Here is a 21,219-nt window from a genome sequence, read left to right on the forward strand (position 1 = left end):
CACAGCCTAAGATAGTCTAAGATAGCCTAGGACAGCCGAGCATATTCCACACTGTATCTAGTCTGATGCTGACCATCTGGATGGAGTGATTTCCACTCTCCGCACCAGTGGAGACCCGAGCGCATGCACGTCGGGCCAGAACAGCGGCATATATGCACCCGGCCTATCTCTAACACACACCAGACATGGGGATCAGACATATCCTCTTCTATAGAGGCCACCACCTCTAGATGTGTTGGCAGAGACAAAGATATACAAATTGGCACGTGACTGTCCCCTCACCCCACAGTCAATTTCCCCGCTCAGACCTCAAATTCTTCCCCTCTCTTTACCTCCAATCCCCCAATCCCCAAAGATGGAGGACGAGAAATCCAAGAAAAAGAAGGCGGCTCACCGAAAGTCCTTGTCGTGTGAATATTGCAGTCGGTCCTTTGCTCGCTTGGAGCATCTCCAACGCCATCTCCGCACCCGTTGAGTAACCCCCTCTTCCGGTTCCTTCGACTTTTCTAATGTAGGACAGATACAAAGGAGAAACCCTTCTCATGTGACATTTGCTCCAAGTCTTTTGCTCGAAGGTAAGTTTTGGATTGCGCTTCATGCCCCTGTCATTCGCTTATAGTATTTGGCAGTGATCTTCTAGTGCGACATGAGCGATTAGTGCACCCTGCCGAGTCTGCTGCCAGTCGAGAGCATCGAACGAATGGTACCGAATCCAACCATGAAATACCAATTCAAAATAACATCATCCAGCCCGCCCACCATGAGTCGCGCATGCTAGAACTTGCAGACGCCATTCCAGTACACACTCAAATACCTCCGCCTCCTCCACCCGAAGTCCAGGTCCAGCCTCCTCCAATTATAGATACACCTCACTTCAATCCCTCGTGGGGGTATGATCTGAACCTCTTGTCCCATGCAGCAAGTCACGTTGCCTTAGAAGGCCAACAGGAGAGCTTGGAGTCTATCAGAAAATCTTCACAATCCGTCCCAACCTCACAACCACTTCCCCAAGTGCAGGAGAGAGCAATTACCGATAATTATGGCGTAGAGCCCTCTATCCTCGATCTTACCGATCTTGGGGACCCTGTTCAGGATTTCACGGTTTTCCTGGAAAGTGTGGGTCTGTCGTCCGATTGGGACTCGGGCGTGTTCTCATCGGTTGAGGAACCTATGATGCCGCCAAGTATGACAATTGATTCCAAACCGCCGCGTGAGACCATGTCCTCGCGACTAAGTGAACATATTATGAACGATCCACGGGTCCCCGCGGATGATCAGCCGTCATTCTCAAATTTCGGATCCCGGCTGCCCTCATTGCAACCGGAATCGCACGAAATGGATGACCGTATCGGTCTTGCTGATGAAAGCACTCGACCTGCATGGGATATTTCCAACTCGGACCGTCAGGCATTCATTTCGAAGCTCGAGGAGTTTTCATATGTCCTTCCCAAAGGATTTGTTCCGCCATCACGCCACGCCCTATCCAGGTTCTTTGCTGGATATATTAATGGACTGAACGAGCATCTTCCATTCTTGCATGTCCCGACGCTGTCCGTTGCCAAATCCTCTCCTGAACTTACGCTGGCGCTAGCAGCTGCCGGTTCCCACTACCGATTCGAAAACAGTCGAGGCATTGATTTGTTCCATGCAGCAAAGGCAATTCTATTAGAACGGCTTCGTCGACGGGACAGCAAGCAAGTACCCCAACCGACATGGAACTATATTTCACCGCCCTCTGGTTTTCCCACCTCCCGCGGATCGTCAATGATCTCTAACACGGCGAGCAGCCCGTTTCAACATCATCAGCAAATGTCAAACGCCCCAATCAATGCGTCGATCTACACATTGGATGACTCGGATGCTCACATGGAGGTAATTCGAACATTTTTACTTCTTACTGTATTCGCTTCATGGGAACGACACCCAGAACTCTTGCGGGAGATTCTCTCACTTCAGAGCACTTTGGCCAGACTTGTTCGCGAACATGGCTTGTCCGAGCCACCTCCTACCCCAGATCCTATCAGCTGGGAAGAGTGGGTCCGAAGAGAAGGCAACAGACGCACGAAGCTCATCGTGTACTGTTTCTTCAATCTTCACTCGATTATGTACAACATTCCTCCTCTGATTCTAAATGGGGAGTTGAAGCTGAACATGCCCTGCTCCCATGATCTCTGGAAAGCAACCAATGCTCCTCAATGGCGTCGTGTTCATCGCACCAGACAAGGCTCGGATGTCCCCTTCCAGGAGGCTTTTGCCAGACTCTTCCTCAAATCATCTCATTCACTCCCGTCGGCACCCATATCACCTCTCGGGAATTACATCCTGATCCATGCCATCATACAACAAATCTTCTTTGCTCGACAGCTCTGCCTCTCAGCGCCCCACATGCAAGGTACCAGTCTAAGGCAAGACGATTTGAATGTGCTGGATAACTCATTGAGCGCATGGAAGGCTCTATGGAAGCGCACACCCGAATCCAGCATTGATCCCCAGAATCCCGCTGGTCCAATCGCATTCACTTCCACCGCCCTGCTTGGACTCGCCTATATCCGTCTCCACGTTGACCTGGGTCCCTGTCGCCACCTCATCACTCAAGATCCAGCCCAAATTGCACAAGCTCTCATCGAGTCACCTGCAATCGCACGTAGCCCACGGCTAATCATGGCGCTGCTCCACTCAGCTCACGCTCTTTCAATCCCAGTCCGTCTAGGCATTGACTTCGTGGCCAGAACCCATTCATTCTTCTGGAGTATCCAGCACTCCCTCTGCAGTTTGGAATGTGCATTCCTACTCAGTCGCTGGCTACTTTCCATCCCGGCTTCACAACCGGAACAGAGGCTGTCGGAGCATGAGCGCAAATTGCTCCTGTGGATCAAGAGCATGATGGATGAAACCGAAATGGCTGTTGATCCGCCAGGCGCACCGGATATTGAGTTTATGACTAACCCATACAAGGTGCGCCAGCTTAGTGTTGCGATTGTCCGTGTTTGGGCGCGGACTTTTAAGGGTAACACTAGTTGGGCAATTGTTGATTTGGTCGGGTCGAGCTTGGATGCTTATGCTGATCTGTTGGAATGCTGATTCCAGCTTTCTGGAGACATTTGAATATTTGTTTCAGATTGGGTATTGTGCTTAATCCACCCACTTTTGGGGGCAGAGATGGTGTTACATCTTTGCCAAAAGCTTTAAATGGCGTCTTTGGAATGGCCATTTTTAATGATGCTATTGATATTATGTCTTTTCTTGATTGATGTTTTTGGGCGTTTACACATGGGAGCCGGGACATGAGGATATCTTCCAAGGTTCTGGGGTTCTTTGTTTCATTTATTGATCTGTATGTATTATGGATGACTTCGTCACTTGCTTAGTGCTGTCTATACCCTGTTGGTGTTGAGGATAATGCCATATTTTGTTCATTTGGAACTTTACCTTTAGTTTGCATAATGCTGAGACTTCAAAAGTATTCAGACTCTCGAAGAGAGATATAGAAAGATGATATCTTACTACGGCTTTTGCTTTTGAGTATGTTTTGACCACTAGGTTCATCTTGGAAGATATATTTTTGATGCCTCTCTGAAAAATGGTTTTACCATACACGGTAAATGTTGGATCGAATTAAACCATGATATGAACAGCAAGCTAACAGTGTCTAATCCCAACCCAATCAATCCAAACGCACATTCGTGAAAAATCATAATGTCGTAACGAAGACTACTTTCCAGACGTCTTGCTTCGGTTCCTCGCCACGCTTGCAGGCACGAACCGTAGAGCCGACATGGACTTCTCCAGTTCCTCAATTTCCATATCAGCTGACGGCTTCGTTTCAGGGACTGCAGCTGCCGGTGGATTCGACTGCGAAGCAGAGCTCCGACGCCGCAATCTACCCTCCAGAGCCGACGACGTTGAGATGCGTCGTCTGTGGCTGTTCATCGGCCGCAACATGGAGGTATGTCTATCAATACCGTCATTGACAATGAAGAAATTATAGGACTGCAGACTATGTGTTAGTGAATAGAACTGAACCGAGAGATTGGAAGCATACCCGAGGAAACATGTGCTTGTCGATTAAATGCATCCGCCTTTTCTGGGGGGTTGAGCATTTCCGTTCACAATTCTCGACGAAGCAACCAAACTATTCAGTCTGTAAGCATTCAAATTGACTAAATGGTGGTGGCTGATATGAAGCCTGTACTTACCGTCTTATCTCCACGGGCTCGCATCGCAGCAGCCAGCGGGTCATGGTTCTCCTCGATGTGTAGATTGAGCAAATGACCAGTGGGAAAGTTCTTGCTGCACTCAGAGCATCGGTTCACATGAGCTTGCAGATAATGGACCTCGTAGTCCTCGTAGGATGCAAACGAGAGCGTCTCGCGGTGAGGCGGTAAGGAGCAATGCATCACTTCTGGGAGGATATTCGGGCCACAATCAAGCAACTTGTTGCGTTCTGGAGGCGGAGTCGCTAGATTCACAGTAGTTGAAGATACTGAGCCTGTCCCATCGAGAGAAGGGGATCTCGAGTGGCTTCTGGAGCGTTTAGCCATGGTTTTCTAAGTCGCCTTGCATATGCTCGGTTGATAGGTCGACTTGGCGAGGGGTTGGTGGAGCACAGCTTTCAAGGCCAAATCCAGTCATTGGACTGGGAATAATCTGATCATTCGCATCTCAATATAGCTTCAATGGTCTCTCTGAAGTGAGGACAAGAGGGAAATCACCGTATGGGCAATATCACTTCCCGCCTTGGCGCCACCAATCAGCGGGCCAGAGCATCGGACCCGCGCATTTATGCAATTTCATACTCTCAGCCTTTGCCCAACGCGCGCCTTTTTCTTCTTTTCATACTGATGGCTTGCTCACTGCTTACTTTCCAAGTCATAATCTGACCGGCGAGGTCGACGCTCGGGATCCCCGGGCCAACTCCCTGATGGCGCCCTCGTTCACGGATGCCTGGAAGTCAGTGCTCATTCCCCTCCTCGAAACCCAGATCTAACCGAGAGACAGAACTGCGATAGAAGCTGAGAAGGAGCTCCTACAATGTTTCTCGCAGGAACGGCGCACGTTCGATGAATTTGAACACTTCCTATCCGAGTCCGTAACGCCGAATGCAAGCCCCGCGCGCACGCCGCTTATTCTGACCTCTTTTTTACTTAGGTTCCGGATTTCCTGCCAAAATGCAATCCTCCTTGATTTCGATGCCGCCCGCGAAGCTGATGTAGAGAGTCGTCTATGGGATGCGCACCTGAAAGTGAACAACCGGTTTCGCAAGCAGCTTCTTCGCGTGGGTACCTCATGGACACTTCTCGCTAGGCCAGATTTACTGAAATTTGTGACTCAATTAGTTCCGCGAAGAACACGGCAAAAAGAAACCAGTGGAAAGACGGAAACTTGAACGACACTACCTTGATTTTATCAAGTCGAGCCAGCGGTTCTACCGCGGATATATCCAACATTTGTCGTCACGCTTTGGAGGGATCGTGGAGCTGGAGAGAGTTGCGCGCAAGTTCAATTTCGAGAGTAAGACAGACATAATGCTGTGCGCCGGAGTCATAGGTATTAACCAAAGGCTGTTTATAGATTTGTCAAGCCAATCTCCTATCAAGCCCTCCAACGACCTGCGCAAGCGCATCCTCCAGTCATGCCACGCGACGCTTATAAGACTCGGAGACCTTTCCCGTTATCGCGAATCGGAACTCGTCAGCAAGGATCGCAATTGGGGCCCTGCCATCGGTTATTACGATCTGGCATCGGTGATCAACCCTGCATCGGGAGCATCCCAGAACCAATTGGCGATTATTGCACTCGCAGACGGAAACCATCTTCGCGCTACATATCATCTCTACAGAGCCCTTTCAGCTCAAGAGCCGCACCCTACCGCAAAGGGTAATTTGGAGATCGAGCTCCGAAAAATCATGAGCGCATGGGCGAAAAGGGAGCTAATCCGTCCTGAAGATGCCGGTATTCCCGGTAGAGCTTTGACGCCGTGGTTTTTATACCTTCATGCCAAATGTTACAAAGGAATTGATTTCGCGGAGCATGATGAACTGGAGAGTGAAGTCCTCAGCCAACTTGCAGTTGAAATTAGAGAACGGTCACTTGAAGGTACTCTTCAGAAGTTCTGTCTCATCAACATTGCCGCCGAAGATTTTGCCAGGGCCCGGTCGTTTGGTAAGTTATAGGAGACGTTGTTGTTGCTTATGCATGCGCTTACCCATACCCTAGAGGAATCCGTCTCGGATGCCCGCGTCTTTTTTCAACGAATCAATGTAAAGACTTTCTTCACCTTGCTGCAAATTCTCTTGGTGGAATTGGAACGGACTGCTTCATTTGAGGATTCGAACGGCAAAGACGCATTGCCTAGCCCAGACAAGGTGACAGTGGTTGCTCGCCGGATCTTGCCAGCACTTCGGCATTACAGCTCCTGGCTACTCACAAACAGCCAGTCTCTAGCTGAACAAAAGGAAGAAAAGGACTCCGCGCTGTCGATTCAGATCAAAGAGTTCTGGAAAATTTACGCTGGCACACTGAGTTTACTTGCATCCTCATTCGACGTTGTGCGCCTTCCCGAAATTGACTATCTTTTGGAAGAGGACGAAGAGAGCCTTGGATTTGCACCTCTGGATCAAGATGCCACCTCTCGCCGTTATATAGGAGGCGGTGATCTGGCCAAGCCCCGGATGCACGACCTTGGGGTGGAAAGGAGCCACCCTAATATGGAAATGCTCTACCGGATCCGTGAGTTTGTCATTGATGGGCTTGATCTGGTTGTGAGCAATAGAATCCCGGTGGCTCTTGTGGATAACGAAGACAAGAAAACATTCATCTACCAGGAAGAGGATCTGCCATCACAATTCTACTCTAGCCCCCATGGTCGGCAGCATGCGGTCTCATCCGCGAGCATCGAGCGTGAGGATATTCCCCAGGCAACCCAGGATTCTCACTCTGCCGCAGAGGCTCAAAGCTTGTTCGGTGGTTCCCAGTCTGCATCGGCATCCATGTCCGCCAATATGAACCGGATTGTTGAAGGCGTTGAGCGACTTGTCGACTCAGACACCTATGAGAATGCTCCCAATGTCCCTGACCAATTTGCTTTCCTGAGCCCGGTTGGAGAGATGTCCACGCCCACACATGTGTCCCCGAATGCCAGTTCTTATCCATTCGGCGAAGAGAACTCACCATCACTCGGCACCCCTATCGCTCCTCCGCCTGGGCTTAGACCACCAGTTGTCAACTCGGCTGATTCTCTTCGAGTATCGTCTGCTCAGTCATATACTCCCAGACCTGCCATTCCCAGTCTCCCCAGTATTTGGACTCCGCTGAGAGAACCCGCCCCTCCACGTACTCCTCCTGGCCTTGGCCCGCAAGTCGGTCAACAAGCTCCCCTGCACCCAATGGCCTCCACAAACGCCATAAGCTCCGAGAGATCCTTATCAAATGAACAGCTCGCACATGAACTCATGCTGCGACGCAATTTCGCACAGACTCAGTACTCAAACTCGCTGGATGTAGGATCAATGCCCACTCCGTGGATGTCACCCAGCATGTCCAACACGCAGCCACGGTCCACAGCAAACGGTTGGGACCGGGATCCTCATGGCAGAACGACCTTTGGCGCATTCGAAATTCCAAGCCAAACACAGCCGAGTAGCCTGGGACATCCCTCATGGGCCAACGAAGCATTCATTGCCAGCAGCCTCGCCCAAGCGACCCCCTACAGCTCCGGAATCGGAGGACGTAAATCCGCAACCCAGCTCGGAGCAATCGGTCAAACCCCACCCTGTGGCCAAGGAGGCTGATCATATTACTCCAGCTCTCGTAACTTTGAGTTCTTAAATATGCAAATGCATGCAGCACTACCAGCCGGGCAAGCCTTCTGACCAAAGTGTGCAACTGGACCTACAGCTTTCCTGGCGTGTGTACTCTGTTTGAGCATGGGCATGGGACGTCTGTACTGTGCGATACGAACTCTTCCACGGATTCGTTGGATCTACACGCAGCGCCTAAGCCCACTGCCTACATCCTTGCGACGAACAGACGTGATTGTACTACAGCTAGCCAGATCACAAGTGGCAGAATCCGCGCTATTCCCCCCTAGTGCCGGAATTTCAACCCCAGTGACCGACGGTGGGATATCCCCGATTATGAAACTTCCCAGGATCCCCCGTTTTCACTTGCATTTCTTTGTCTGGACGAATATGCGCGTTCAACACGTGGCTTGATGAGGAGATGAATACTGGCATTTTGCCTTTGGGGACGTTTGTTTCGTTCTGTTTTCTACGTCTTTTTTTTCTTTTTCATGCGACATGACTTGATCTTTCCGTCTTGTTAGCCTTGTTTTTTTCTTTCGCGGTAGAGGAATTATATGGCACGAGAGTACTGGTCTGGTCCCTGAGACCTCCTTAATGGTGCAGTCGTGCTGTTTAGGAATTCGAATATCAAACTTGCATTCCACGTGCTCCTTTTTACAGTCAAGCTATGTAAAGTATAGACGCTCTGAGTAGCTAGAGAACCATGAGCCCGGACGTGTTTATTGTAGGATTGCTGTTGAGTACAGACACTAAGTGCTTGTATCAAGTATAGTCACCACAAAATGGAGACAAGGTTCTCAAAGAGAAATGTATGGGTTTCATTCGATTGTTAGACGTTACGTTGAAGTCATCAAGTTTAAAGAAAAGAAAAGAAAAGTTGGGTATATGGGTTGAATCATCCAAAATCGAGCGGCATTTATCCGGTTGTTAGAACTGGATTATTGCACCAAATCTCCCAATAAGTTGGAAGATGTGTTGAAAAGGTTGTAATCTATGCTTTTGGTGTCTACATTTCGACCATTTAGGAGCGAGAGTAGGTCTGCTTGGGGAAGGGGAAGCTGGGAATATGTTAGTCATTGGCCTCTTATCAAGTACAACCGGGCTATAATAAATGTAGAAGGGAAACTCACGAAGGTCCAAGCTCCTGGATGCTCTTGCTAGCGAGCCACTGGCCCATGTCAACGGAGTCGTCGAGGCTCTTGCCTCCGACGATACCAGCGCAGAAACCACCTGCGAAGGCATCACTGCACGAGAGGTTAGCAAAACTGAGCATAGATATGCTTCAATCATGATCACTTACCCAGCACCGTTGGTGTCGTTGATAGCGTCCTTGGAGATCTCGTGCACCTTGAACTCCTTGACCTCAATGAGACCGGCAGGAGAGCCAATGGCAACGATGGTGGGCTCAGTGCCCTGGGTGACAATGGCAACGCGGGGACGTTGGGTGTTCTGCTTGGGGAGCTGAGCGAGCTTCTTGGCGATCTCAACAATATCCTCGGTGCCCCACTGGTGGCTCTCGGAGTAGGCGAGAGCCTCAGTCTCGTTACAGAAGGTGTAGTCAGTGTAGGGCAGGACGCTGTCGAGCTGCTCCTTGAAGAACTGGGGGATGAAGGGGGCGGAGAGAGACAGCATGAAAGGCTAATAGATCAACGACGTTAGAAAAGGTTTCAATGCACCCGAATGCAGTTTACACACCTTGTTCTTAGCAGCGGCTTCCTCACCAAGAGCGATGATGGCGGGCACACAGACAGTCAGGTGGTAGCCACCGACATAGTAGAACTTGGCCTTCTCAACCAGAGACCAGATCTCGGGCTGCTTCAGGTGCTCGATCTTATACTCGTTGGCAGCAGCGAGGTGGGTGCACATACTGCGGTTGTGGCCAGTGATGACAACACCGCACTTGCCGGTGGGCTGAGACTCATCAACACGGTACTCAGTGTGGACACCAGCCTCCTCGCAGGTCTTCTTGAGGATGTCACCGAACTTGTCCTTGCCGATGCAGCCGATGTAGACAACGGACTGCTCAGGGAGCATGTACTAGAAACATGTCAATTCAACATTGAGGTATTTATGGCGGTATAATGGCATACCTGGGCACCACGAGCGGTGTTCTGGGCGGCACCACCGGGGATCAGCTTGGCGTCCCGGGCGAGCAGGTCCTCGTAGATACCCATGTGCTGTTCCTCAGCGAGAATGGCATCGTTCTCCTTCAGGCCATACTTCTCGAGGAGAGCAGCATCACTAATTATGATATTAGCATGAAATTATCTCGATTTACTCCTGACTTATCCATACCCACGAGCCTGAATGTCTACAACAAGAGGTCAGCATTATCGTCTAAACTTCCGACTGAGAAAGCACATACCGAGGAGAGGGTTCTCCAGACAGAGGAGAGGGTAACCTTGAGCAGCAGCCATTGTGAATAATAGTAGAGAAAGATGGATGAATTGAAGATGAAAAGGTGGGAGGTGGGAGAGGATATGGAGGGGTTGGCAGAAAAGAGCGGACTGGACTGCAAGGTATCCTAAGATCCACCTACGGCTTCACGTTCCCTGTGAATTGCACCCTGTATAACTCAACTTACAATGGCCGGCAACGCTATGGAGATCCCGGAGATTATCCAATCTGCGAGCATCAATTCGAATCCCGATCCTGCTCATGACATCAACCCAGCCACCGCAGCTTCAGAGAAGCAACCCGTCGATGTTGGCCCAGACTCCGATGTTGACAGTATTGCTTCCGATATCGTTGATCCAAGCCGAGTGATTCGACCACTCCGTCGTCGTCACACTCTTCCTCCTCTCCCGGACCTGCGTTTCGAGCAAAGCTACCTGGCTAGCTTGAAGGATGCCGACACCTGGGGCCGGGTGGCATGGATTACCACCAGGGATCAAGTAAGCTTCACTACCATTAGAGTGATCTCTCACAGTTGTGCGGGATAAAACCTGGTGATAAATAGCTAATACATCGATCTCACTATTCAGGTCCTCCTCCCTCTAATCCAAGGAACCGTCTGGACTCTCGCCCTTTCAGGCTGGCGCTTCTGGAACCGCAATGCCTCAGTCAGCGGCCACACCCTCGGCAGCCGGATTCGCAGATGGTGGTACGAAGTGAACAACTGGCGTCTACCGCAAATGGGCTCGAGTAGAGACCCACGACTGGTGTCGGATGTTGAAGATGTGAGCAAGGCGTCCCTATTCCCCCAATATTCCCATCTGATATCGGACAGAGCTGGAGAAACTGACGGACGAGGAGTTTTTGCAGTTCTACACGGCTCAGTTCTCTAACGCGGGTTCTGACTGAGGTTGAGGTTGCTGGGTGCGATTTATTGTTTTGATTCAGGGGTCCGGTGACTGGCTCTTCGTATATTGGATTGCTTGCATTTATGGCGTTAAACCTTGGAGGCGTTCTTTTCTCTCGATTCCCATTTGCATTCCGATATCCCTGCTCCGGCTTTTTTATTCTTTTCTATTTCTTGCCACTGAGCTCGCGCTAGAAAGATCTAGTGATCTATTACAGCCCGCCATAAACAGATACGACGCTTGTGTATATACGGGAACCTACGGCGCATGTGGTTTCCCGTTGTTTGATGTAGTCAAATATTAAACCACTGTCGAGATTGCTGGCGTTCCTAGCCCTTCACTCCAATCCCGTTCTAGCTTTTTTAAACTGCGCGCATAGTCTTAATGCATTGATTGTTTCATAGAACAGTACTCTGGCTCTCAGCTACATTTCTATTTAGCAACAGATAGTAGATATACATTACGGAGCTGGAGTCTAGTCTACACATGCGTCTGGAATAGGACAGAGACACATGCAAGTGCAGAGCACATCATTCAAGGCCGACTAGCGCCGTTAGACTCCGTGTGCTGGTTTGCCTTCGGTGCCTCGGGGTGAGCAGCTAGTGGTGAAGCTGGGAACGGAGAGGCAGTGGCTATCGGTTCATGTAGCGTGGCTTCTTGAGGCTTGGAGATAGGCAGCGGAGCGCTGACCGGCGCGGGTTGTGTTGGCACTTGGGGTACCGGAACAGAAGGAAGGGAGGATGCAGCCTCCGGTGCGCGGTTCTCACTTAAAAGTGGTGGATGGGGCATTGTCGACGCTTGAGTGGATGGAGCTGCTGCTGTATCTGTGGCATCCTTCATTTGGACATCTTTTGCAGGGGGCGGTTCGTCGTTCTGTATCTCGATATTGCCGTTGCTGGGTGCGTCCCCTCTGCCATACCGAAGTTGTACAACCAGGCTTTCTGGCTCTTCGCTGACATCAGAGTCCTCCTCGCTTGCTTCTTCCTCTTCGTCTTCGTTGTCACCTTCGAAATCATGCTCCTCGTCATCTTCAGGCCCTCGCCATTCGTTGCCACTTTCGTTTGCGCTTGAATGAATCGACGCATCTTCTAGATCTTCGGCGTCATATCCGGAATATCCGTTAGGATTCCTGGAGGTACGAGTCCTTTGCGGTCTGCTGATTTCTTCTTCCTCATCGTCTTCCTCTTCATTGGCACCGTCGTTTTGTCCGGCCAGCAGAGTCTCCCCGTAGAGACCTCCTGCACGAGACCGAATCTGTCGCCCACTTGCCGTAAATCGAGGCCGAGATGACTCCGTGGAAGCTGCAGTAGTGCCCGCACCACGAGTTGAGCGACGGACTGAAGTTTCATCTTCAGAGAACATGTCTTCGTCGTCGTATGTATATTTCAGCTTCTTTCCACGCGTACGACCTTCATACATGGAGAAGCCAGGATCTGGGCGAGTAAACGCAGCTTTTCTTGCCAGACGATAGTCGCGGCGTTTCCGTTTCTAGTAACTCAGTAAGCTGAATCCAACCGAATCTCTAGAAAGCAATTTACCTCTTCAGATGCCTCAAATCGAGGAATGGATGCGCGAATTTTCTCGCTGAGTTTCTTCGAATTGGTGCCTTTCTCTCCCTCGAGTTTCGCAGCGACAGCCTCCAGCTCAGGAATATCTCCCGCAATACTCCACCAAGTATTGTGCTTGAGAACCGGGTTACTCTCACGATAAAGCCGGAAGTGTGTGTCCTCTTGCCCTTCAATAAGCCAATAGCGACGTTTCAAGCTATCTCGGCCCCAGGACTGAACAGACAGCGGCTGGTTAAGGTCATCATCATGGCGCGATTGCTTGTATGATTCTTTAATCTTTGCCTGGACCGCTTCAGACGATGAAAGTGACCAAAGTATCAAGGCTTTCAATAATTGGATCTAAAATCAAACATATCAGAATTGGCAACTGAGAACTGTGGTGGATCTTGGAACGTACGCGTTCCTCGGGGGTCATGGTCGCAAAGCTGCGCCCCCCATGAAGGGGGTTCTTGCCTCCCCATGCCTTGGGCCACTGCGACTGGTGTGTATGAATTGCTTCTTCAAGAGGTCGTGTAAAATGCGCACGTCTATTTATTTCAGATATTGTATTAGTACTGGGTTGGGCATTGGTGGTGGTAAAAGCGCGTCTGCGTGCACTCCGCATGTATCGGGAATCGGGTGGCGACCATACTCAACATCCTTCTTGCGGTTCAGAACCAGTCCAAGCAACGCGCAAAGAAGTCTCTCGATATATTCTCCAGGGGGAGACTCTTGGACTCCAGTCTCAATGTCCTGTGGACCGTAGTGTGGCAACCCCCGGGGGAACACTTCATGGAAACGCGCGCGGAACGTGACGATGAACTAAGATGCAACAACTCAGTAAGCGTGTCCCATAATGGACCGAACGCGTCATAGACAGGTTGCGGATCAAGTAATGAGCATTTTGCGTCTCTAAGAGGTATACTCACTGCGATATCGGGGTTGTCGGCCAAAACGTATTCATGCGGTGGTGATGGCTCCCGTTTCGGCGGAGGTGTTTCTGACTCCTTCTTGAAGTACTTTGCGATACCAACTGGCTCGTCGATAGCCATGGCAGCTTCGTCGTCTGTCGGTGGCGCAGACGATAATGAGGAGACTTCTGAATCTGAGGGGGGCATGGTGGAGGTAATCGGGGACGATGGTGAAGGAGAGGAAGTGAGTTTCGCGCATGCGAGCGTCACGTCTGCACCGATCTTGCCCCCGAAGGGCGATTATTTAATACATTCTTAGCGCGACTGCTTCTTTTCTATGCGAATTTTTTACTGAGGCCTGCTATAGGTTTCTATAAATGTCATGATTTACAACAATGGGAAATTTAGGTAGCAACGGCGTCATTCACGTAGGTTTGCATAGAATTGAACTTAAGGAGGGTAAAAAGGGTATAGAGCTCTGTATCGATATGCTCTCAATGTAGTGAATACGGCAGAGAAAGCTCCGGCAACCAGTAGTGATTACTCCATAGCTGGCATGGTTTAAATATCAGTGTCCGTGTCATCATCAGTACACCGAGATTGACCTCTCGATATGGAGTATACAGCTATGAGAAGCGAGTATTCATAGCAATTGCATCATATCAAGTTATCATTTCCAAGTTCAAACAGGAGATTAGAGACAGTGAGAACTTCTCCCCACAGGCATTTGATAGGCTTTGGCCAGGAGTCCGTCGATGATGACAATGGGTCTTGGCGGTCACGTGCATGTTTATGTAATTGCCCTCCCCAAATCTACAGGGCTTGCTGAAAATGTTCGATTCACACACGACAAAACAGTAGAAATTACTATTACAAATTTATCACATGTTGAACTAGTTCAATCCACCATTTCAGTAGTAGTTATCTACTCCCACGAGGTAAAGCAGAAGATACAGACTTTGCGTAGTTCCATAAGTCGAGTAAGCGACTCCGCACTAACCCCAATCGGGCTAGATTAGCGACCGCACCCTAAAGCCCACACAAGTCCCCGTGTCCGATGATTTCTCAACTTCTCAACGACAAGCCTATCTTCAATTCGAGGTACGACCGATTTTCCCCTCCCACACGACACTCCTGTCCTTCAATATTAACACAGGATTTATTAGACAGTCGCCATGGGTCGTGTCATCCGCAACCAGAGGAAGGGCCGTGGCTCCATTTTCAGTGAGTGCGACCGAAAACCATCCCAGCACGAAATTTTGAGGCTGCGCACTCGAGCAGCGAGGAGGAGGAACAAACTGGGCTCCCTGGATTACCTGGAAACCACACACAGATTGCGAAGGAGAATGCAGTGCTGATATCGAATTTTTCTTTTTTACAGCGGCCAACACCCGTCTCAACAAGGCCCCTGCCCAGTTCCGTACCCTCGACTACGCTGAGGCTCACGGATACACCCGTGGTGTTGTCAAGGAGATCATCCACGATGCCGGCCGTGGTGCTCCCCTCGCCAAGGTCCAGTTCCGCCACCCCTACAAGTTCAAGATGATCACCGAGACCTTCATCGCCAACGAGGGCATGTACACCGGCCAGTTTATCTACGCTGGTAAGAACGCTGCCCTCACCGTCGGCAACGTTCTCCCTCTCGCCTCCATGCCCGAGGGTACCGTCATCACCAACGTCGAGGAGAAGTCCGGTGACCGTGGTGCGCTTGGCCGTACCTCCGGTAACTACGTTACCGTTATTGGCCACAACCCCGAGGACGGCAAGACCCGTGTCAAGCTCCCCTCCGGTGCCAAGAAGGTCATCAAGAACACCGCCCGTGGTATGGTTGGTATCGTCGCCGGTGGTGGCCGTACCGACAAACCCTTGCTCAAGGCCGGTCGTGCCAAGCACAAGTTCGCTGTCAAGCGCAACTCTTGGCCCAAGACTCGTGGTGTTGCCATGAACCCCGTCGATCACGTAAGTTTTGACTACCTACCCATCATTTTGGGTTGAATCCGGGAACACACACTGACAATTCTTCTACAGCCTCACGGTGGTGGTAACCACCAGCACATCGGTAAGGCCTCGACCATCTCCCGCTACGCCACCCAGGGTCAAAAGGCCGGTCTCATTGCCGCCCGCAGAACTGGTCTGCTCCGCGGTACCCAGAAGACCAAGGATTAAGCGGTTTATTTCTTGGAGTTTTTCTTGTGACGGGTTGAAAATGGAATTCTGCTATGAGACAAACGTACTTAGGCGACTGCGGATGAGCGTCTCATGCGCCCTTAGCGAATTAAGGTTGTGGTCACCATCTTTCTGTCCAACATAACCAAAGGGTGCAGAATAGGGGTCCGGGGATGGCCTCTGTGAAGGCAGAACGGAAAATCAAAAAGGCCGTTGGGGCTGTGAAATGATACACCTTTAACTTTTATTCCGTCCTGTCTGTCACCCTTGTAAACTGTAGTCTTCCTCGTGCAGTGTCTTTGTAGTCCCGACAACGCTTGAACTGATGTGGTCTCTACATGCTGCCACTTTTTCACCCCGCTTGGGACGAGTCGAAATCAATTGCTCTTGTCTAGTAGCATCTGCATTTTGGAGTAACATTACTGTGTATGAAGTACGGATGTTTCCTGGTCCATTTCTCTCGAGTCATAAATCACTACCTTGCATCACACGAGGTATTGCAGTTGATTCCATGAGCAAGTATATATGTATCTACCTTTGCATCTATCTATGTAAAAGGCATCAGTGTCTTCTCTGACAAATACAAACTTCTACGCAAATTATGTATCATGAAATGGAATGTTATGGCGCTTTGGCACCAGGCGACGTTGCAAGTGCTTGAGGTCACCCAGGATATATATTAGTTTACAAAATGTATGTGCGACTGGGTAGTTAACGTTCTAAAAGGATATCAGGGAGAAAAGGAACCTGAAAACTGTTGCTGTGATAATGTTTATCTAAATGTAGCTTATTATCATTCCGTGCTTTTCTGTTGTTTATAGACATGTCAGGATTAGGGCTACCACCATCTTTTCTGGCCCCGACTCTTCAACACCGCCCATGAAGTAACTATCAAACATACCCGATTCCTGATAATAAATCTCATAGTGCGCAATAATCTCCAAGGGCTTGTCTCTATGACTTCTCGCCAAGGTATGAATCTCTCCTTGATCGGTCGACAGTTCGTACAGTTCTCATTTTCCGGCTCCGCGGGGAGGGGAGCAAGATACAATGCCTTCCAGTGACCAACACGAACTGCAGCAATACCGAATTGCTCCCAGCCAATGATATCGGTCTCTGGACCGTACAGATTAACCCGGTTCTTATTAAATAACTCCAAGAGGTCTCCTCACGATTTGCCTTTGACCGGTGTAACGTCTCGGCCTCGAAATTGGTTCCCAGGGTGTTCAATCCCGGCAAGTCAAGTGCTTTTGGTAGGATATCCATAACCGTGGTGAGGGTATTGGTGATAGATCCTGGCTGCAAGTTTGTCCCGGTCGGATATCTGACATGCAAGGCCACCGGATACCATCTTCGGTCGTACACGACTTTGCTCCTCGGTTCGGCGCCGTCGCTGCAGAGGCCCACTGAGGTCCATACCAAACGACCGAATTATGATTGCCCAAGTCCTCGAGGGAGTTATCACAGTACTTCTTGATGACATCCTCTAGCGTGGCACCGGCAAGTATAGGTATCGCTTCTAGCAACTGGCCCTCTGCGCCATTATCCGACATGAACAGGACAAACGTATCGTTCCATTCACCAGTGGACGCGAGGTAGTCCCGGGTACGACCTACAGTGACATCGACAAGTTCAACCATCGCGGCAAAGATTTCCATGCACGGCTTGATTTGCGCTGCTCCTCTTCTGGGTGCTCGGCCCACGGTATCGTGTCCAATGTATGGAGAGTAGCTGGCTCGACATCCGCAGGCACAATGCCCCTGGTGACCAGACCGCGCAATCCGCGATCCCGAAGGGCCAACTGCCCGTCGTCATGATTGCCTCGGTATTTCTGGACAACCTCAGGTGGTGCTTGTAATGGCTAGTGGGGCGCAGTGAAAGGGAGGTAAGCGAAGAACGGTTGATCTTACTCTTCTTTTGAGCGATCTTTCAGGTATCTGATCATGTAGTCCGTGAAACTATTGGACACGTAAAAGTCCTTAGGAAGGTCGGTAGCTCCGTCGATGAATTGATCTTGCTCCATCCAAAGTCCAGGGCCGTCCAGGAGGGCGCGTGGTTTTTCGTTCGCGTCATAAAGTTGCAGTTCATGATTATAATGATTTCCAGCACTGGGCAGAGTTGTGGGCACCTTCGTGAACCCGGGATTTGAAGTCCTACACTGTTTACTACTTCTAGGTAGCCATGCTCTTCAAAATATAAATCCGACTTGGGTTTAGTATCTAAAAATGAGCATTTTTCTCTTCCTTTTCACCGGTCTATTGTCCTTTAATAGTTAAGACATGAAACGTTTATTTTTGTAGCCATCGGCGGTTACACTGGGAACTCTGATTGGTCAATTTGACAACAATCATAATTCCTGACGTTCCGCCCGTTGAAACGATTGCACATATTCCACCATGGCCACCAGATCCCATGTAAAAGGAGATACTTGATACAAATGTCAGACTCATCCAAGCCCCAGAGAATTCCCCGACTAAGCGCCAACCATGCTGTCACCAACTCCGAACGGTGGCAAGCCATCACCAACCGCGACATCACAGCCAACTCCTTCGTCTATGCCGTGATAACCACCAAAATCTACTGCCGCCCCTCCTGCCCAGCCCGACTCGCCCGCCGAGCGAACGTTGAATTCTACGATACCCCCTCCCATGCCGAGAAGGCTGGGTTCCGCGCCTGCAAGCGCTGCCGGCCGGATTCAGGACAGACCGCCACCCAAAGCAACCCCCAAGCCGCAGTAGTCGACAAAGCATGCGAGACCATCCGGCACAATCTGGCCTCAGGGCTGAAACCACGACTAAGAGATCTGGCCGCGCAGGCGGGGCTGACGCCTAGTCATTTCCATCGTGTGTTCAAGAAACTGGTGGGCGTCACACCCGGTCAGTATATTGGTAGCCTGGGGCAGAGTGGTTCGTCCCCGGATGCGTGGACGCCGGATAGATTGTCTGAGACTGAAACGCGCTCTGACTTTGACACTGGCGGGTTTGCTCTAGATCTCAATGGGGAGACGGGGTCGACTGGATTGTCGGCGGCTAGGCTTGGTTCTCCGCTCATCATGGACGGTGCTTGGAATGTATTTGATGCTTTATTTGAGCAGGAACAATGGGTGCCTGATTCGTTATCTATTGATCCTCGAATCATTTTGGCGTCTGAGTGATCGAACTTATGAGAATATGAGACATGCCTGATGCCTGACGCTTAGAACTGTACAGTATATTAGTATACGAGTACGGATACCCCACTGATAGGCAAGGCCTCGCCACTGAAACAAGGTTGAAACCGGCAGGCGCCCTGTGCACAAGTGTAGATGTACGTGGAAGTATGGAGTAATGTAACAACCCAATATGATCTCCGGCTTGGAGACGGAAAACAGTAAAAGTCCATTGGCGGGTCAGACCCTGTGGCAAGTGAAATCTACAGTAAACAAGGATAATTATAGTACAGTTGTTCTTAGACAATTTCCTTGTCTTCCAATTGGGATTTGGTTTCTCCACCGGCCCCACCAACGCGTGTCACTTTTTTGTAGTGAATTAGTGAAAACCCCTTGTCTCGGGAAATTAGATGTTGTATATTCTTAATTTCCAGTAATATACAGGCGTTAGGCAGTAGAATAGCAGTGTGAATGAGACCATTCAGCTAGAAATCAACAAGTAAAGCAAAATAAATGAATGGAAATATAGGAAAGACCCTTCTCCACTGATTGACAAGATCGTCAACTGCATGCATACAAATGCATTGGGGATTCCAGAACTTTGTGGTCGAGATCCCAATCCTTAATTAATATTCCTTCCCAACCTCCCCTCCCTTTCTTCCCAGCCCCTCCCTGTCTTTCACTTTACCGCTTGACTTTATTGCCTTCTTTTGTTTTACTCTGATTTCGTTCATTCTTCCTTTTATCCCCCACATACCAACATGCACATGAACAAGAGAATCGGCCGCTTCAAGCAATGGGCTGGAGAGCGGATGGGTGGAGAGGCCAAGACATGCCAGTCAGATAATTTCAAGGCCATGGAGACGGAGATGGGCGTGCGACATGAAGGTAGGCACAGACGACCACACGAGGATCACTCATGCTGATTACTTTCTTCCAGGCGTTGATCGCATTCACAAGTCCATGACCGCCTATGTCAAGGCCATCTCGAAGCGCAATGAAGGGGACGACAAGGAGAAGACCCTCCCGATTGCCCACCTAGGCAGCAGCATGGTTTCCCATGGCGAGGACTTTGACGCGAACTCCGAATACGGGCAGAGCCTGATCAGTAAGTTGCGATCCTGGTAGGGAAATGAGAGGAAGATCGCGTGGCTGACTGCCTGATTAGTGTTTGGACGGACGGAGGAGCGCATTGCGCGCATCCAAGAGGCATACATCGCGCAGGCGACTTCGAGCTGGCTCGAGTCCTTGGAAAGATCCCTTACTCAGATGAAAGACTATCAGCAGGCTCGCAAGAAGCTCGATAGCCGACGACTGGCATACGATACGTCTCTCGCCAAGATGGAGAAAGCTAAGAAAGAGGACTTCCGTGTGGAGGAAGAGCTCCGCTCCCAGAAAGTGAAATACGAAGAAGCTAGCGACGATGTGTTGCGGCGCATGCAGGACGTGAAAGAGGCCGAAGTCGACAATGTCATGGATATGGGGACCTTCTTGGAGGCTCAACTTGAGTACCACGAACGGTCTCGGGAGGCGCTCCTCCAGTTGAAGCAGGAATGGGTTGGGTAAGCATTTGTCCATCTCTCATGGTTTTACGCGTGATACTCATATTTTGCAGATCGAACCAGACACAAACTCCAGTCCGCCGTCCGACGCGTGCTCGTTCCAACACTGCCCACTCATATCAGGAACGATATGAGCCTTTGCAGGAAGAGCTGGTGAATGCCACGGAGGCCCGGCCTCCCATCAGATCAAGCAAGACCATTGCGACGCATTACGCCGATTCGCCTCCACGAGAGACCTACACTGCCTCACGACCTGTTCTGAACAGGGTTCCTACGTTCGAAGGCCCGACTCAACTCCGACAAGAGCAATCACCAGCTGCATCCCAGTGGGTCCAGCAGCGTACTGCCAGCGAGAATTCAGTCGGATATGGCCGCAGAAGCAGCACTCAAGTTGGCAATGGTCACGTCTCTGCCGATCCCTACGCGGACTCCGAAGAGGTCAGCTCTTATGGCCGGTCCAGCCCCGAGCGCATGTTCGGTGGTGGCAGATCTATCTCGCCCGCAACATCTCACGGGAGCGTGGTATCTCGGCGACCCAGCGCGACCAACATGAGTACTCTGGGATTATCCAAGAAAGCACCTCCTCCACCTCCGCCTTCTCGTGCGAAGAAGCCCCCACCACCTCCCCCACCTATGAAGCGATCTCTCCTGGCTTCAACAAATGCCTAGGGTGCTCTGTGATATGCGTCTGTCCTTTTAAACTTGATCTTGGTCTTGAGCATGGGGTTTAGGAGTTAGGGCGATTACGTTTGATGGCGGTGCTTATTATTACCATTTCATA

The 21,219-nt window shown here is 50.3% G+C and overlaps 10 protein-coding genes across 10 annotated transcripts; 6 read left to right on the forward strand and 4 right to left on the reverse strand.

Annotated features, from left to right (window-relative positions):
• Positions 1-343: 343 nt before the first annotated feature.
• Positions 344-3,468, forward strand: N7446_009269 (C2H2-type zinc finger protein). Its single transcript, XM_058518014.1, has 3 exons — positions 344-470; positions 521-575; positions 630-3,468. The coding sequence occupies exons 1-3, from the start codon at positions 356-358 to the stop codon at positions 3,079-3,081; spliced, it is 2,622 nt and encodes an 873-aa protein (XP_058368802.1). The 5' UTR covers positions 344-355; the 3' UTR covers positions 3,082-3,468.
• Positions 3,469-3,711: 243 nt separating this feature from the next.
• N7446_009270 (uncharacterized protein) lies at positions 3,712-4,541 on the reverse strand (the record flags this gene model as incomplete). The annotated part of the gene is made up of 3 exons (XM_058518015.1): positions 3,712-3,990; positions 4,043-4,132; positions 4,197-4,541. The coding sequence occupies 3 exons, from the start codon at positions 4,539-4,541 to the stop codon at positions 3,712-3,714; spliced, it is 714 nt and encodes a 237-aa protein (XP_058368803.1).
• Positions 4,542-4,921: 380 nt separating this feature from the next.
• On the forward strand, positions 4,922-7,790 carry N7446_009271 (uncharacterized protein; the record flags this gene model as incomplete). The annotated part of the gene is made up of 6 exons (XM_058518016.1): positions 4,922-4,950; positions 4,999-5,085; positions 5,149-5,275; positions 5,337-5,511; positions 5,572-6,162; positions 6,217-7,790. The coding sequence occupies 6 exons, from the start codon at positions 4,922-4,924 to the stop codon at positions 7,788-7,790; spliced, it is 2,583 nt and encodes an 860-aa protein (XP_058368804.1).
• Positions 7,791-8,823: 1,033 nt separating this feature from the next.
• Positions 8,824-10,219, reverse strand: N7446_009272 (adenosine kinase; the record flags this gene model as incomplete). Its single annotated transcript, XM_058518017.1, has 7 exons — positions 8,824-8,860; positions 8,933-9,046; positions 9,103-9,440; positions 9,498-9,839; positions 9,893-10,043; positions 10,098-10,113; positions 10,168-10,219. 7 exons carry the CDS (start codon positions 10,217-10,219, stop codon positions 8,824-8,826), a joined length of 1,050 nt encoding a protein of 349 aa, XP_058368805.1.
• A 168-nt stretch (positions 10,220-10,387) lies between these two features.
• On the forward strand, positions 10,388-11,105 carry N7446_009273 (DUF1770 domain-containing protein; the record flags this gene model as incomplete). Its single annotated transcript, XM_058518018.1, has 3 exons — positions 10,388-10,696; positions 10,787-10,981; positions 11,034-11,105. 3 exons carry the CDS (start codon positions 10,388-10,390, stop codon positions 11,103-11,105), a joined length of 576 nt encoding a protein of 191 aa, XP_058368806.1.
• A 533-nt stretch (positions 11,106-11,638) lies between these two features.
• On the reverse strand, positions 11,639-13,769 carry N7446_009274 (uncharacterized protein; the record flags this gene model as incomplete). Its single annotated transcript, XM_058518019.1, has 5 exons — positions 11,639-12,592; positions 12,643-13,011; positions 13,070-13,199; positions 13,304-13,473; positions 13,581-13,769. 5 exons carry the CDS (start codon positions 13,767-13,769, stop codon positions 11,639-11,641), a joined length of 1,812 nt encoding a protein of 603 aa, XP_058368807.1.
• Positions 13,770-14,619: 850 nt separating this feature from the next.
• Positions 14,620-16,051, forward strand: N7446_009275 (60S ribosomal protein uL2). The gene is made up of 4 exons (XM_058518020.1): positions 14,620-14,663; positions 14,729-14,786; positions 14,944-15,521; positions 15,591-16,051. The coding sequence occupies exons 2-4, from the start codon at positions 14,738-14,740 to the stop codon at positions 15,726-15,728; spliced, it is 765 nt and encodes a 254-aa protein (XP_058368808.1). The 5' UTR covers positions 14,620-14,663; positions 14,729-14,737; the 3' UTR covers positions 15,729-16,051.
• Positions 16,052-16,447: 396 nt separating this feature from the next.
• On the reverse strand, positions 16,448-17,386 carry N7446_009276 (realted to arylsulfatase; the record flags this gene model as incomplete). Its single annotated transcript, XM_058518021.1, has 4 exons — positions 16,448-16,488; positions 16,737-16,844; positions 16,901-17,023; positions 17,077-17,386. 4 exons carry the CDS (start codon positions 17,384-17,386, stop codon positions 16,448-16,450), a joined length of 582 nt encoding a protein of 193 aa, XP_058368809.1.
• A 779-nt stretch (positions 17,387-18,165) lies between these two features.
• mpt (putative DNA repair and transcription factor Ada) lies at positions 18,166-18,882 on the forward strand (the record flags this gene model as incomplete). Its single annotated transcript, XM_058518022.1, has 1 exon — positions 18,166-18,882. One exon carries the CDS (start codon positions 18,166-18,168, stop codon positions 18,880-18,882), a length of 717 nt encoding a protein of 238 aa, XP_058368810.1.
• A 563-nt stretch (positions 18,883-19,445) lies between these two features.
• N7446_009278 (uncharacterized protein) lies at positions 19,446-21,107 on the forward strand (the record flags this gene model as incomplete). The annotated part of the gene is made up of 4 exons (XM_058518023.1): positions 19,446-19,764; positions 19,817-19,984; positions 20,045-20,438; positions 20,492-21,107. The coding sequence occupies exons 1-4, from the start codon at positions 19,638-19,640 to the stop codon at positions 21,105-21,107; spliced, it is 1,305 nt and encodes a 434-aa protein (XP_058368811.1). The 5' UTR covers positions 19,446-19,637.
• Positions 21,108-21,219: the final 112 nt, after the last annotated feature.

The sequence above is a fragment of the Penicillium canescens genome (genome assembly GCF_028828765.1).
Source record: "Penicillium canescens strain IBT 15451 chromosome Unknown utg000006l_segment0_segment0, whole genome shotgun sequence".
Classification (NCBI taxonomy): domain Eukaryota; kingdom Fungi; phylum Ascomycota; class Eurotiomycetes; order Eurotiales; family Aspergillaceae; genus Penicillium; species Penicillium canescens.